Below are 17877 nucleotides of genomic sequence, written 5' to 3' on the forward strand. Positions count from 1 at the left end.
CCGCATATCCCCCTCCACACCCCGCTGAGATTCTTATTTCGTTGGCCCCCATGTTCGTGAAAATGGTTGCCAATGCTCTAGAAATCATAGTTACTGATGAAGGATGTCATCTCTCTCCGGTATCTATGGCCAGAAAATGAAAAAGTACACAAATCATTGCTAATATCCAGCCCTTTTATTTTACAAATGAAAACTCTTGATTTTTGTCCCTAAAGGCTATTTCTCCTCCACTCCTTCCTCATATCTGTAAATAGTATGGAACCCACCTATTATCAGCAAAGCTGGGAGTTACTCTGAATTGGCATCTCCACAAAAGGCCTTCCTTCCCTAACTCCTGTCTTGCTTTTGTCTACAAGTACCAGAAAATTCAACTCAGCTCTCATAAACCGAAAAGGCCTGCAGGTGGGTGTAACCAGGCTTGTTCCCATCGGAGTTCAGACGCAGCGTTTCCCCCGTCCCTTGAGAGTGCTCTCCTTAGTGTGGCAGTCCCATTCTCCCTCTGGCAGTGAAGGGACTGTAAGAGTTCCGGGCTCTCAGTCTATACACAACCACAAAGGAGAAAACGTTCTCAGGAGCCCCTGCCAAACTTCTGTCCTCGTGCATTGGCAAAAACTGAGGCACATTCCCGGGATCGCCAGGTACAACCTTACAAACTAGCTGGTGCCTGGATTCCAGAACAAGTCAATGGCATTTTCCCACCTTGGGGCTGAGGGTGGGGCCAGCATTCCTGTAGCCCCTGGGCTGCGTGGCTGAAGAAGAGATAACTTGAAGGAATATTTAAGATGGCATTAGGAAAATAGAGTTGAAGAATCTACCTACTACTCATCCCAATCTAGAGCAAGTTTTCTTTTTTTACTCTCTCAGAGCACCACGTTCTTTTTCTTCACAGCCCCCATCACAGTTGGAAATGGGACACTGGGGGATATGTAGCTAACATTTGCAGAGCACTGATTACATGGCACTGTTCTGAATGCTTTACATGAATGGGTTCACTGAATCCTCAGAACAGTCCTATCATCCCCCTGCTCTGGATGAGGGGAGCAGGGTACAAGAAGTGCAGCTTGCTCAGAGCCATGGAGCCCATATCTAGAGCCTTGTGTCCCAAACACCAGACTCCAGAGTCCAAGCATCCAGCTACTCGACCATGCAGTGCTTTCTCCTTAGTTTTCCCCCACTCCTCCACAAAACTATAAGCTTCATGAAGCAGGGAATGCATTGATTTTATATACCATTCCTTATCAATGTCCCAGGTAGTACCAGGCATATAGAAAGAACTCAGTCCACCTAATATCTGAACAAACTGATAGATGGTTGAAGTGAATGAATGAATGAGGTAATGAACAAGGGAACACCCTGGAAAACCACAACCCAGGTTTACAGATTGTTTGTGTTATGGAAGAGTGGGGTCCACAGCTTCAATATCCTACATCTGGCTTCTCTTCTGGAGGTTCACCATCTCTGTTCCACATGGTCAGACCTGCATAGTCAGTAATAAGGTCTCTTCTCCTTTGCAAGGCCACCAAACAGCAAATGAAGATGCAAGCAGGAGTCAGTCACTTCTCTTATGACATCATGAGTGAATGTGTTCTAAGCATAGAATAATACGAGATAAGGATGAAATTTTCTTGCATTTACCCTGTCTGCATTCGACAAATAAACACTGTGTTTATCAAGAGTAAAAACCCAAAACTGATGGCATATACAAAGCCCTTCACGGCATCAGATACTGAGGAAATTTAACAAAAATTTTTTTAAATCAAAAATTTTTAGTTAACTAATCAGTTCAAAGTCTCTGCTTGATTTATGAAGATCTACATATAGGCTGAGTGCTTGTTGTAATTTTCTCTCATGATGGCAGAAGGACTTTTAAAAATAAATCATCTGGAAAATATAAGTAGATAAAATTACAGGGCATACCTATGTCAGTTTCCACCATCAATGTCCAGAATTAATTCTGCTCTCCAAAGAAATATCAAAGCAAAATCACACCAAACAACATTTCCAGAGAAGCTATTAATCGGTACAATCTCATGTACACAAAGCTATGAAACTAACTAGTTCCTCAGACTCAGGGTACCAAGTCCAATGCTAACCAGCATCAGCTCTCAGACTCACATGAACATTACAGCTTGCCTCTCTGCAGAAGTGACTCCCGAGTTTATCCGTCACGCCAGGGGCAAAAGAAAACAATGTAAATGGGCAAACGGGTTATGAAACCATTTACATATTTGCCTTTTGCCTTAATAACAGCTATACTTGCTGTTTTGAACAATGCACCATCAGCAACATCTGTCTTCAAGCCACGCCTACTAGTGTAAAGTAGGTTTCCAAAGATCATTTCTGTCATTAACACAGGACGATGACAAAACAGAGAAGCTCATTTGGAAAACACACGGCCTCACCGATGGAGCGAATGGTAACCGCCTACCCTGTCCAAGGGAACAAACACTGAGGAACATGAAGATGCTTGTAGGTAAATAAATTATACCTGGAGGCAATGAAGGAATGAAGAGAAAATGCCCTTTTCTGAGGGAAAGAGGAAGAAGCAGGGGGCCTGTATTTATAAAGACAAATGGCCACAAGGCTTTTAATTTTTCCTGGAAAAATGAAGTCATCTTTCCTTGTGTGTATATTCTTTAAGGTAGAGCCCCAACCCATGGGAATATTCTAGTGCAGAGTGTGAATACCAGCTTACTTGTAGCTTCGTGGTTCATGCACCTCTGGCCACTGAAAAGTATGATCAACCTATTATTAACTGCTGTTATTCTAAACATTAGATAAAATGAATACAAGAGAAGTAATTACTCTATCACAAGGACATGCAATTTAAGCAAACAAAGAAATCCAGAATACAAACCCTACCTCTTATTATCAGTCAACAGGTCACTGTGGACATTGGCCACAGGTTTTTGGGGTTTTTTTCTTTCTCATCCCTGGTCTCATCCTGATAGATCTCCCCGCCATTCATTCATTTTCCTTGTTGATTTAAAAAAAAAAAAGTTTGAAACACCTCTTGAGTCTTCCCTGCCCTTTCTAGGATAAGGCTTAAAATTCACGGCCTAAGAAAAAACAGTCAATTTTAGACTTTGTATAAAAATTTATAGAATCCATTCAAAGCATTGTGCAACTATCTTAAATAACCTTCCAAATGAGATCATTTTTCCACTGAGAAGCCAAAATAACTGAGCTGAAATGAAAGTGAAAAACAATCCAATTATTGCAAGGATATAGTCACACCACCACCCTTCTGATCATCTTCCAGAAGCCCGAAAGCTCAGTTCACGTTATTCAACAAAAAGGCCACACAGACATCAGTTTGCCTGTGGACAACATTAGAAGCTTCCTGTGTTTTGATGGGTTGGGGAGAAAAAGTGCATCTCAAATGAGTCTACACATTTTTTCAAAAACTACATACCTTACTTATAATCCCACTTAATACTATAAGCAGTATGATGTCTCTAAATTTATAAACATAACAAAAAATATCGTACAAACAATACAACCAACAGGTGTTAAAGTTAATGATGACTAAAGGCAACAAATATAGGAACATACACATATCCTTGCCAGGAAACTTTAAACTCTGCCTCTGGATTTAAATTCCTTAAGGGCAGGGACCAATTCTACTGAATCTCAATTTGTTCAAATGAATCCCGGCTGTAACACTAGGTCCTGAGCACACGACTGGGAACGGACAAGACCTCTCTCCCCGTGGAGCTTTGCATTCTAAGGGTGGTAACAGTAACAGCAGAAAGTGTTAAAAAATTAAGTTTAATGTTGAAGGGACAAAGGGAAAACAAATAAAGGGCTGAGATAGAAGTGCAAAACTGGGATTCCTGCCTTGTTTATTAGATAGAGGGTCACTGGAGGCCAATCAGAGAAAGTGACATTAAGCAAAGAAAGTGAGTTAAGCAAAGAAGTGAAACCTGAGAAAAAGCTGATCTAGCAAAGAATGGGAAGCACACATGCTTTTTTTTTTTTGATTTTTATTGTTATTCAATTACAGTTGTCTGCATTTTCTCCCCATCCCTCCACCCCACCCCAGCCAAACCCACCTCCCTCCCCCGCCTCCACCCTCCCCCTTGATTTTGTCCATGTGTCCTTTATAGTAGTTCCTGTAAACCCCTGTCCCCACTATCCTCTCCCCAGTCCCCTCTGGCTATCGTTAGATTGTTCTTAACTTCAATGACTCTGGTTATATTTTGTTTGCTTTTTTCTTAATGCAGACCGGTGAGGCCACTGTGGAAAACAGTATGGAATTTCCTCAGAAAACTAAAAATGGAACTGCCCTTTGACCCAGCAATTCCACTGCTGGGATTATACCCTAAGAACCCTGAAACACCAATCCAAAAGAACCTATGCACCCCAATGTTCATAGCAGCACGATTTACAATAGCGCACGTGCTTTGAAGTAATCTAAGAGTTGGGCTTGGGGAAGGGTGACTACAATGAAGAGAGCATGCGGGAGAAAAGCAGTCTAACATAAGACTGCAGATACTAAATGGGGAGGAGTCATACAGGATCAGGGGAGAAGGAATTTGTGTGTTACCTTAAGTACCAGGAAACCTAATCTGCTTTGAATTTTACAGCGACCACTCCTACTGCTCCACGGGAGAAGGGACTGATGGAAGACAGGAGGAAAGCAGGGGGAATAGTTTAGAGGAGTCTACTAGTCCCAGCAAGAGATAACGGGAGCTAGAATAAGCCGCTGCAGGACTGATGGAGAGATATGGGCATATTAAAACTAAGTTTCTGAGGTAGGATCAACACAGCTTTCCTCTGAGACCAGAACTGGAGAGAGGGAAAAGTAGGATGAAAATATAATTCCTAGGTTACATGAGTCAGCAACTACCAATTCAAGTGCAAATGTGAAGTAAACATTTAGATACTGAAAAAAAGCTTAAGCTTAGAGACAAGAGCTAGGTTGTAACAATATATTTGAAAGCCATCAATAAAAACTTTCAAAGTGGGTTTTAGAAAGTACAGGGTTTTGAAAACTCAAAACTCTTACTTGCTAATTTGTATCCTTAGGAAAATTATCAATTTAGCTTTCTCACCTATAAAATGGTATCTTAAAAGACCTATTTTTAATGGGATTATTTAAAGCAGAGGCCAGCAAACTTTTTCTGTATAGGGCCAGATAATAAGAATTCTGGGCTGGCCATGGAGTCTATGCCAAAAATTGTCACTCCTGCCACCGAAGCATAAAAACAGCCATAGACGATATGCAGACAGATGAGTGGACTTGTGTTCAAATACAGTTGCGTTTACAAAAGTAAAGGCCATAGTTTGCCAAGCCCTGGTCTACAGCAGTAGTTGTCAGCGTGTGGTCCTGGACCGGCAGCATCAGTACCACCTCGCAATTGTTAGAAAAGCAAATTCTGAATCTCACTCAAGGCTTACAGAAAAGGAAACTCGGGAGGGGGCACGGTGGTCCAGTGGTCAGTATTACACAAGTCCTCCAGATGATACACGCTCAAGTTTGAGACCCCCTAGTCAAAATATATGCATTATATATATTTCTTAAAGCAATTATTATTAATACATATATTATTATCATTATTAACCTAGAAGTTTAGAGTATCATTCCTACAGATAGAATCAAATGTTGTATAACTGTGGTGGGTCAGGCAAAAGAGAGATAAAAAACTGTTAAACTTTGAGGTGGGCTTACATAAGAATACTTGAGAAATTACGTCAATGTGAACATCACCAATCCAACAAACAGTGAAGCTGAACTCTGGCGTAATAATGTCCTTAGGAATGGAAGGGAAGTAAAAGATGAGAGTCTATTTGTAACCTTTATAACTACTTATTTTAGAATAAAAAATCTTTAGGATATGTACTTAAGAAACAGGTACAACCATGCATCTAAATATATGTTACTGAGCCATGAAGTATATAAGTATTAGAGTATAAACTATAAAAGTGTATTGTGACAATAAAGTATACTGTTATATAGTATTAAATGATAAATATAAAAATAATGCATCTGACCATCATTATACAATATACACAATAAGACAAGGCACAATGGCAACAGGTTGTATGATCTTAATTACTTGGGTTAAAGAGAAAAGAAAGAATATATCAATTTTAAGGTTAGATAAAACCCAATGACCTGATTGGCTAATGTATGGTTTTGCAAGAGTTCAAGTAGAAAAAAGTGGTTAAAAAAAAAAAAATCTTAGGATCCACAGCAGTAATATCAGTATGCTGAACTCATGCTATATATAGAATTCAGTGAACATAGTCATGTGTTTGGAAAATCACCTCTTTTCTCACACTGAATTTAGGTTGTTAGTATAACCATTACTGGTTTTATACTTGTGTTTGTGGGTATTTTATAAATTGGTATTGGCTTTAGAGTTGTTTAAAAGCTAGAGCTATCAGTATATGAAGTTTTTATCTAGATATCTGTGAACATAAAGTAAAAGTAAAATAATTATATCAACATCTTATTTACCTTTAAAAGGATTCTGAAAAACCTTAAGTTAGGAAACCTCTGAGTTTAGACTTTCAGATATTATTTAATATGTTTCTGATACTCTATGATTAGTTGACGGAAAGGGAAAATATGGAATTAAAAGTTTTATTGCTTTAATTTCAGATAATCTTGACACAGATTTTTGCAATCCCACAGAAAGGGTATGGGAGTTACTATTTTTTAAGTTACTGATCTATTCCAAGTTTCATTTCTTGTAAGAGGCTGGGAAAGAAAGAGGATTTCCAAGTAATGGGATCTTCCTGGCTAAATATAGGACCTAAATTTGCTGCTGCAGATCTCTTATTTTGTGGAGGTCCCTAACCAGTTGAACAGTCTGTACTCTGGAATTGTTGTGGATTTTTACACGAATTTCTAAAACTCTCAAATACAGAACCATAGAACATTGTATTATCAATATTATATTACTTGTTAGTAATTTGTTGTTCTAAGTCAAACAGTGCTTCTGGTTGAGCGAATCAAGTAGTCTTGTATCTCACAATTGTATCTTTTTTGTATCTCACTATCGTATCTTCCTACACATTTTCTTTTTTTTTGACTTCAAGAGATTAATTTTTTAATTTTTTTATTTTTTGGTTTCCAGTTCTTTTTTTAAATTTTTATTGTTATTCAATTACAGTTGTATGCCTTTTCTCCCCATCCCTCCACCCGACCCCAGCCAAACCCACCTCCTTCCCCACCTCCACCCTCCCCCTTGATTTTGTCCATGTGTCCTTTACAGTAGTTCCTGTAATCCCCTCTCCTCACTGGCCCCTCCCTACTCCCCCCTGGCTATTGTTAGATTGTTCTTAACTTCAATGTCTCTGGTTATATTTTGTTTGTTTTTTTCTTTTGTTGATTATGTTCCAGTTAAAGGTGAGATCATATGGTATTTGTCCCTCACCGCCTGGCTTATTTCACTTAGCATAATGCTCTCCAGTTCCATCCATGCTGTTGCAAAGGGTATAAGCTCCTTCTTTCTCTCTGCTACATAGAATTCCATTGTGTAAATGTACCATACTTTTTTCATCCACTCATTTGCTGATGGGCACTTAGGTTGTTTCCAGTACTTGGCTATTGTAAATTGTGCTGCTATGAACATTGGGGTGCATAGGTTCTTTTGGATTGATGTTTCAGGGTTCTTAGGGTATAATCCCAGCAGCGGAATTGCTGGGTCAAAGGGCAGTTCCATTTTTAGTTTTCTGAGGAAATCCCATACTGTTTTCCACAGTGGCCTCACCAGTCTGCATTCCCACCAACAGTGCACTAGGGTTCCCTTTTCTCTGCATTCTCTCCAACATTTGTTTGTGGATTTGTTTATGTTGGCCACTCTGACTGGTGTGAGATGGTACCTCATTGTGGTTTTAATTTGCATCTCTCTGATGGCTAGTGATGCTGAGCATCTTTTCATATGTCTCTGGGCCCTCTGTATGTCTTCCTTGGAGAAGTGTCTGTTCAAGTCCTTTGCCCATTTTTTAATTGGGTTGTTTGTCTTCCTGGAGTAGAGTTGTGTGAGTTCTTTATATATTTTGGAGATCAGGCCCTTGTCTGAGGTATCCTTGGCAAATATGTTTTCCCATACTGTTGGTTCTCTTTTTATTTTAATGCTGTTTTCTTTAGCCATGCAGAAGCTTTTTATTTTGATGAGGTCCCATTTGTTTATTCTTTCCTTTATGTCCCTTGCTTTAGGGGACGTGTCTGTGAAGATGTTGCTGCGTGGAATGTCTGAGATTTTCCTGCCAATGTTTTCCTCTTCCCTATACATTTTCAGTAATATGTTATATAATCTGAAGAAATACCTTTATGGCTTAGGCTTTTTACAAACTAATAAACAAACCTGTTTTCAGGCCCTAGATGGTTCCCAGCTTTTTCAATACACCTCTTGCTCTGGTTTTAGCCATTTAATTCTCATTAGCTGGGCAGCCCAAGAGCTTTTCCTGAGTTTATCTGCAATTAAACTCATGGTCTTCCTGCTTGGTTCTCCAAATATTTCTTCCCCTTAGGTGTCTAGTAGCACGCTCTTCGTGTCTGCTGGGATACTTCATTACTCTGTTGGACAGCCCAGGTTCGGTTGCTCACTTTGAAGACCACCTAATGCCCGTTGCCTAACTCTTTAAATATTGTGCACTGTCTGCTTCACTGAATTTCTTTCCAGTTATGAAAATTGGTCTTCCCTCGTCTATGAGATGGTCTGATCCTGTCCCTTCCTATTGGCTCCTGGCAAGGCTTTTATTTTACTGTTTTAGTTTACTCCACTGGGAACTGCTTTTGTTTTAGTTTTTACATGGATTTTGCAAAGGCCTATTGGCATAAACACAGACTAGTGGTGGTAGTGGGCACAACCCCTCTATATTTATCCATAATTCTTTTTTTAATTAAATTTATTGGGGTGACATTGGTTAATAAGATCATATGGGTTTCAAATGTACATTTCTATGATAGCTAATTTGTACTTTGCATTGTGTACCCACCACCCAAAGTCAAGTCATCTAATATCACCTTTTACCTAATGTGAAGCAGGTTCAGATCTCTGTTTAGTTTTTTTTTTAATAACAATATTAAAGCAATTTAAAAATGGATAGTATTATATTCTATTTCTTGACAGCCCTTTGTATTTTAACTTCCCCCTTTGATCCTAAGACTTTTCTGGCGGTTTAGGAAAAGGTGAGCTGGTTAGTTTCATCAGCCTAACAAATCATATAACTTTTTACTCCCTGTTAAAAGAAGAGCACATAATGGTATAACGATGTCGAAGCATGCATCCAGCATTAATTATTATTTTACAAATGTAATAAGCATATTTAACTGTGGAGAATTACACTATAAAAGTGGGAGAAATATAAATACTCACTTATATGTGGAATGTAGAATCCATGACCTCACCTATATACAGAATCTAAAAACTCATAAATGCACAGAGTAGCATAGTGGTTGCCAGGGCTAGTGGATAGGAAGAATGAGGAGATGCTGGCTGAAGGGTATCAACTTTCAGTTATGCAGGATAAACAAGTTTTGAAGATCTAATGCACGGACAACATGGAGACTATAGTTAATAACACCACACTGTACACTTGAAATTTGCTAAAAGAGAAGACCTTAGGTTTTCTCACCACAAAAAATAAAAATGGTAGCCACACGAGGTGATGGGTATGCTAATTAGCTTGACTGTGGTAATCATTTCATTTGATACATATCAAAACACCAGAGTGTACCCTAAAATATATACAATTTTCACTTGTTATTATGCATCAATAAGGCTAGAAAAAAAATTAAGCTACTATATTGAAAAAAGTGGGGAAAAAGTGATGGCACAAAAGTTGATAACACTAAGAACAATTTTTCAACAACTGTATCCTAGAGCAGAAGATAAGAGAACAGGCTTTAGAATCTGTTGGCCTGAACTGGAACCTGCTTCTATTATTACAAGCCTTGTGTCCTCAGGGAAATAATTTAACTTCTCTGTACCAGCTTTGTCAGCTGTAAAACCAAGGAGAAAGCTGGCACATACTTGACATGGTTACTGTGAAGATAAAATGTGACAACCTGGGGAAAACAGTAAGGGCAGTGGCATCACCCAACAGGAGCTCAGTAAATGTTAACTTTTAAGGAAATACATTAAAGACCTTCTCAGGTAGACATACTATGAGGTACAGCATCACACCACAGCCTTAGAGAAACAAGCCAATGACATCTTTAGTTGATGCCTCCCAATGAGTTATTAAATTTGTATTAATATTTCATGTAAACCATATTTCAAGCACATCCTTTTCCTGGTCAATAATTCTGAATATACTACTAAATTAAATTATAATTAATCTGTCCCTCATTGTATGAGGTGCTACATCTAAGTAACTTCATGTTAACTTGATTCAGACATGCCAACATGGCCCAAATGAAAGAACCATCCAGACAATTTAACAAAACAAAGGCCCTGAGATTTAAAAGAAAAAAAAAAAAAGCAGTGAACAGAATTGTTTGCTACAATTATTCAGAGTGGCCATCATTTTATTCACCAAAGTGTCGATCTCTATTTCTTTTTGTCTGAGTTTCTTAATAGCAGGTATATCAAACACACTGAATGCTGTTTTCTCTAGATGCAAATAAATAAAACTGTAATTTTTGCAAGAAGTTATCATAATGTAACATTAGGATATATTTTCAAAAAATGTTTATTCCCTCCACAGAAATTAAAACTTTCGTTTGAAAGGTAAAGTTTTTGTTCAACATGTGAATGGTCTTATGAGTGGCAGAACAATTTCTATGCAGGGAAAAAGATAGGCAAAGCTATTAAGCTAGGAAATGCACAGTTTCATAAAATCTTCCCTAGTCGGATATTATCCCTCCTCATACTCACCTTGAACTTTCAAGTCTGAGAAGAACTGTAAAAATAACCAAAGGAATATTGTAGTCATATAACCAACCAACCACAAGAGCAAAATCACTGAGAGCTATTGTTCTCAAACTGTGGTCCCCAGGGCAGCAGTCTGAGAATCACCAGGGAACTTGTAAGCACCAGAAACTAAGGGTGGGATCCAGAAATTGTTTGAACTAGCCCTCCAGGTGATCCTGACCTATAATCAAGTATGAGAACCTCTGGCTTGTGATAAACAAGTCCTGATACTGAACAGCCTCCATCTTCATTACCGCTCACCTTCATAACTGGGAAGCTCTGGGCACGCATGTTTACCTTCCCCCAAATATCACAGTAAAGGTTTCACCACGGAACCGAGCACTTCAACCTCCACCTCAGTTCAGGAGGAAAGGACAAAACAAGAAAATGACTACGCCAAACATGAGAAGACAGTGGTCCACCTGCCCAGAATAGCAAACTACTGAGTAAGCAGAGAGAGAACTGTGAAAACTTCCACATTTCTATCTCTGTAGTTACCTGATGAGTATCTTGACAAAGCTACTGACCATCAACTATGAGGGAGAACTGAAAAGTGACCTTCTTGAAACAGATCAATAAAAATTAACTTGAAAATTGGTTACATGAATAAAGCTCAGAAAATATGTTCTTGTAAGCTTCAAAAATATAAACAAAATCCATGAAAATTATAGCAATTATGTTTTTTGTCTTTTAAATGATTTTCATTCTATAATGATGATATATAATTTTCCTAAGAGTCTCATGCAAATGATAATTAACTCTAACTATGCTTATAAACACTAACAACTCTTGCTTTTTTTTTAATATGGTAAAATATATATAACATAAAACAATTTCTGCTTTTTAATAGGAAAATTGAGAGAATGCTACATAACCTCTTTCTGAAAGTAGATCAGTATTTGAAGAATTCCAGTGACCCATCTTGGGTACAGAATCAGATATTCTTGGATCCCCAACCGTTTTAAATCTACAACTCAATTTATGCCAGTGGGATTTTTTTTAAGAGTTAGAGTTAAGCACTTTTACTAGCTCAAATATCCGAGTCTGGCTGAAATGCACTAAGGCTGACATTTCCCCTGTGCAAGACTACACAGGCTTGAGTAAATGGGAACCAATCTCTGTTGGCATATATTTGATCTGGAACTGGTTGGTCTGCTCCCCACCCCCACTTGTCTTTGCTCGTGGGAGAAACAGCTCTGTATTAGACCATTCAGGCTGAGCACTCCTCCAGACACATATCTGTAAATTGACTCTACTTACAGATCTACTAGGAACATCTGGAGCCGGAGGGCACATCACTATGGCAACCTCCCAAACCAGACCCAAACTACTAACACTGCTATCTCTGAGGTTACATGTAGATTAATCCCCAAAAAGATGTGTGAATAGATATTCTGCAAAACATTCTCATTTTATATGTAGAAACCACTGAGTTGTTTCTAGCTTCATCTTGTGATACAGCAAGAACACAAACTTCTCCATTTAACTATGGTCACCATATGTCCCCATGTGCCTAAACGATCTAGGTTTGTACTTGCCATGTTTGTGTAATTATGAGTGGTACCCCCTTTCTCCATGAAAACTGCCCCAGATTAAACAATAAGTTACATAGTCATCTACAGACTGGCCCATCTCAGCAAAGGGACAGGCATGAGGGTGAAAACAGAAGCAAGTTTATCTGGGTGTGTTTGCAGACTTACTGCTCCAAGCTACCTTCCCACACTTTGTTCAGTGACTGTGGAAAATACTTATGAGAATCTCTTAACAACGATCTTAAAAGCGCAACTAAATAATTCTCCTCTTCAAATGTAGAACTAAGGGGCAAAGCAAACAACAGGTCTTTCTCCTTCTGATTTCAAGGGTTCCCAGAACCACCCAGAGCCTACTCTAGGTGAGGCATACCACTGGACAGTAATAATGTGGTGAATTCATCCCTTTAACAAGTGAAGAAGAATCGTCACTTATGGGAGCTGTACTTAATAAATGCTTCCCCAGAAATGTTTCTCATGTTCCCTACTACGAGAGCCATATTGACTGAATTCAGATACTCAAAAGGAAATGTGGCAAACAGCACACAGTGTCTGATGACTGCAGTTGTCTTTGCCAATATTTGCCAATCTTTGGCAATATTAGTGCCAAAGATTTGCAGTTAAAGTCCTTAGTCCTCTGAAGCCAACCCTCAGATGTGTTTTGTTTGACCCAGAGAGGATTCTTAAATGTTTAAAACACTTGCTAACAGTTTAAAGTGTGCACTCGTTCATAAAAATCCTGCTTTCCACTTTCTCTTGGGAAATCAGAAGCTCTGGCACCACTGGGCTTGTATCCTGTTAATGCGATTTCTAACTGGAGCAGAATAGCACCTTAAGAAAGGACATCCACTATCTAGTCCTGCACAGTCCTCACTCAACCCTCTTCCCTGATTGAGGGTTGTAACCCCTGAGTTATGGTTGGAGATAATCCCTAGAGGTACAACATCTGGCCTTTCAAATTGACAAACAGGAATCCATATCTTGAGATCAGTGATTTTTAGCCAGTGTGCCGCCAAGAATTTTTTAAATGTGCAATACTTAACTATTTACTCAGGGGCACTGACCTCTTTCCCTTAGATTTACAAGTAAAAACAATGAAAACAGCCCTTGCCACTGTGGCTCAGTTGGTTTGAGTGTTGTCCTGTAACCCAAAGGTTGCGGGTTCGATTCCTGTTCATGGCACATACCTAGGTTGCGGGTGCAATCCCCAGTTGGGGGGCACACTGGAGACAACCAATCAAGGTTTCTCTCTCTCTCTCTCTCTCTCTCTCTCTCTTTCTCTCTCTTCTTCCCTCTCTAAAATCAATAAACTTATTTTTAAAAATTACAAAAAAAATGACAACAGCTAATACAACAATAGCTGTTGGTGTGAATGCCCTGTCTTGAACTATAAATATATAGGTTATATAATAGAGTTGCACATAGAGTGCATCTCATTGGTCACACTGCATAATAAGAATGCGTCTGGCTGGTTAACTCTTGGTACCAGAAATCCTTCGATACATGTATAGGCACCTGATTTTTTAAAAAGTCACTTTGGAGCAAAAAGGGTTAGTAATTACTATTATTGTGGGGAGGAATTCTGTAAATCAATCAAAATTACACCTATTATTGTCAAGTTTGCAAAAATCATGATGGGTTATGGTGTACTGCAGAGTTTTAGCAATCAGTTTATGTGAGCCATGAGATGAAAAAAGTTGAAAATCACTGCTTTACACAGACTCAACAGAGAAATGGCAATAAACAGGAAATGTTATGTTTGTTTGTTTGTTTGTTTAATCAAAAAGCCATATGGCTTCCACTACTCCTAAAGAGCCAAAAGGAGAAAATGAACCTAAGCATATTATTATTTGCCAAGTAACAGCACATTCAGCGTCTAAGACCTAAATACATAAAGAGGTAAATAAAAGGGGATGCTTTTAATTGGCCTACCAATGAATCCAGGAGGGACCCAACAACCAGTGTTGCTAATTCAAGGTGCCATGGCCCATAAGCAAACTTTGACCATCCACGAAATGAGCAACGAGGTGTCATGTTTCAGATCCGAAGAAAATAACTTTAACACAAACCACTAAGAATCATGAAATGCTCAATGTCTTCCTCCTTGCTGACAGAATCGAAGTTGGTGATAACCTTCAGAAATAAAGAACACACCACACTCCAATTTCACAACACAGGTGAAAGATAAAGTGAATTTTGAACAAATAAGTATAAAATGAAATTTATTTTAATCATGTTCACAATCTTAAAACAAATTTTAACAATGTGTCTTACCATAGATATAACAGTGGTCACATAGGTTTAAATTGCTGTCTTCACTTTGGGAGTTCTGTTAAGATATTAAACTAGTTTACAAAGTGATGAAATCTAAGACAATGAGCTTTTATTTTCTTCAATTCAGCCTCAGGCCTTTTCTAAAAATGTACTAAACAAACACAAAGTCTTTCAATTACAGACACTAGAATAATGAATTTTTTAGAAATTAAAGCCTTACTCATACGCTATTTTTCTCATCTGACTATTAATTTCCCAGATACCAGAGGAACAGCCACATGGTGCAACTGAGACTTTATTTATTTGTTTGTTTATATTTAGACGACATTTTTCCAAAGGATCTAAAATACTATACAAACATGAAATAACCACCTAGAGTAGCGTTTTGGTGGCTTTTGGCATTGTAAAAACTCTTCACACATTTTTTAAAGCCTGTTTTCCATGACACTCACTATGGTAAAGTTTCGTTAAATGCCTCTCACCACCAGATGAAGAACCGCGCTAGTTTTTAAGGAAGTAAAAATGCATTGTTTGGTAAAGGCACCTCGATTTAGTAAGACTGTGGAGAAATGATATTAGAAAACAGATTTTGACGGCTTCTGTGACACTGATTTTTAAATCACCCAAGTAGGTATTGATTCTGTCTTCAATTAGCATATAAAAACCATTTTTAACCAAAGTCTTTCCGCTCAACACGTAAACGCAGACTTGTACTTTGCCAAGAATCTGACAATGTCTAATAAATAACTTTTCCTAAGCCCCGCTCCGAAATAGCCTCCCAGACGGAGACCTGCAGGTGCAGCTGTGTGACTAGGATGCAACTATCCAAATGGGTTAAGGGGCAGAACTCCACCAAGACCGAGAGTGCGCGCGGGGCCTCTAGAAACCCAACCCTCTCCCGTGTTCCCTCTCAAACACACACATGCACGCATGCAAGGCACAAGCCTGGCATACCATTGCCAGTCTCGACCCAGACACCGCGATCTGCCCGGGACGCGCGCTGCTCTCCGCATCCTCCCAGGGCGCGCCCACTCCTCCGCCGTCGAAGGACCACTCTGCCTCCCTCTGCCTTCCCTGGTCCAGAGGGTCGTCTCATCCCTCCACCCAACCCCGACCCGCCCCCCCGAGCGCAAGCTCCCGGACTCAGAGTCGTAGGAGCCCTACGATCAAACGATCGAGCGCTCAAACGCGCCACGTGGAGAGCGCGCGCCAGCAGCAGGACCAAAGGCGGTGCTCAGTGTAGGGTCCAAGCGCCCCCAACCCTGCTACTCCTCCCGGGTGCTACGGACCCTCCCCCACGCCCTGGAGCCGCCAACTTGCCTGATTGGGGTCTGTAGCACGGAAAACGTGGCAGGCCATCTGCGACTCCGGGTCGTCGGGCTGAGCCTTGATCAGGTAGGCAAAGTAGGTGAGGTCGTGGCTGTTGTGGATGAAGCGCGAGATGTGCTGTGCCTTGTGCTCGAAGATGAACACCGCGGAGCTGGGCTGCGCGGTCGCAGGGCTGGAGCCCCCCGCCGTCCCGGCGCCGGGAGCCGGGACGCAGCGCAGAAAGGGCGCGCTGAGCACCAGGAGCACCTCGCGGGCCGCCGGGCCCCCGCAGCCGCCAGCCTCGGGCTTCTGGCTGCGCCGGCGGATCTCGGCCATGAGCCAGGGCAACATGGGCAGCGTGGTCCTGCGGTCCAGGCACGACCACCCCACGTACCACAGCCGGAACCTCTTGTCGCCCGGCTTCCCGGGACCCGGCTGCGCTGAGGGCCCGGGCTCCGGCTCCAAGGGGTGTGGGAAGGGCTCATCCTGAATGCAGCTGGGGGGCTCCATAACTCGCGCCTCCCGAGGGCAGCGAGACGGCGGAAGAGTCGCACCGCGCCCCAAACTCTCGCGCTGCAGCCGCCGCCGAAACTATGCCAACTGCCCCACCGGGACCCCGAACTCCGGCTTCAGCGGCCCTGCCCCATGCGGCACTTCCCCGGGCGCGGCTCGGAGGCTCCGGCGGCGGGCACCTAGGGAGCGCCTGGCAGCTGGACTGGCAGGAGAGGGCGGGTTAAGTCGCCATCCTCCTTCCTCGGGCTGGCGCCTGAAGGCCGGACTTCCCCTTCCCCCGCCGCGGCTCTGCTCGGTCGAAGGAGGACGACGCCGAGTCCCCTCGCCCCGCCGCTGCAGCGGGTGGCCGCCTGCTCCAGCGCCGCAGAGCCGCTGGCACCGGGAGGCTGGGCGGGGAGTGCTCTGTGGGCGGGAGGGGTGCCTGGGGGCGGAGTTGACTCCTACCAGGGTGACCGGCTGTCACCTGGAAGGTCGGGGCCGCCGGGCTTCCACGCGCAAAGGGCTTCCGAAAGGGCCTGCTATTCACATGGAAAATAACAAAAACAAAACGTGGCTTCGTGGGGGCCGCTCCGCCTCTGGTCGCCACAGGCCAGCTCGCTGCTCCTCCTCCAACTGTTCCCGTCCCTCCCTCGCTCCTTCCTTCCTTCCAGGCTGCTTCTTTAATCGGGCTGCTACCCCGCCTCCCATCCTACGAAAGCGTAACCGTGCCGTTGCCCCTCCGCCTCCTTCTCCGGCCCCTGGCCCAGCCCGCCCCTCCAATCCGCCCCTGGGGCAGCAGTCCTGCGCCCAGCGCTCGCACTCTCCGACCAAGTCGGCCTTTCTCAAGTCGCCCTGAACTCCGTCCTCCTCTTGGCATCTCTGCTGCCCCCTAGAGAGGGGGCGCTCTCAAAAGGGCGCTGGGATTTTATTATTATTTTTTATTTTTATTTTTATTTTTATTTTTATTTTTATGTGCATGGTTTCAATTCCGTCTAAAGGTTGCATAACAATTTCTGAATCTAATTTCTTAATCTCAAAAATACTCTAGTTTTAAGTCACAATATCACAATAAATATTGTACTTCCAATATCACGTTGGAATATCACGCATTGTATAAGAAATATGAATCTTCTTAGCTTAGTGCAGCCAACTTCTTAAAATATGGAAGAGTTATATTCTATTTATTATATATACTCAGTTTAGAACTTGTGTGGAGATTTCTCACCCTTTAATATGTAGTAAAAAAAATAGGGATAATTTGATCATTCTAATTTTAAAACAGAAAGAGAAGTACTCTTTATTCATTTTAGCAAATTAGACTCTTTTCTTCTCGTTTTACTCTTACTGAATTGTAATTAAGAATTAGATAGGCTTTTTCACTGCTGTGAAGGTGGAGAGAT

General features: G+C 41.3%; 1 protein-coding gene across 2 annotated transcripts in view; it reads right to left on the minus strand.

The window, feature by feature from the left end:
* The window catches only part of TBC1D4 (TBC1 domain family member 4), a 172786-nt gene extending 155502 nt beyond the window's left edge, over positions 1-17284 (minus strand). The window contains exon 1 of one of the 2 annotated variants that reach the window (XM_045201816.3): positions 15998-17284. In XM_045201816.3, coding sequence (XP_045057751.2) covers positions 15998-16495 — 498 coding nt within the window. In that variant the 5' untranslated portion in view covers positions 16496-17284. The remainder of the gene's footprint in view (positions 1-15997) is intronic. The other variant, XM_053916306.2, reaches the window with a different exon arrangement.
* Positions 17285-17877: the final 593 nt, after the last annotated feature.

The sequence above is a fragment of the Desmodus rotundus genome, chromosome 13 (assembly GCF_022682495.2).
Source record: "Desmodus rotundus isolate HL8 chromosome 13, HLdesRot8A.1, whole genome shotgun sequence".
Classification (NCBI taxonomy): Eukaryota; Metazoa; Chordata; class Mammalia; order Chiroptera; family Phyllostomidae; genus Desmodus; species Desmodus rotundus.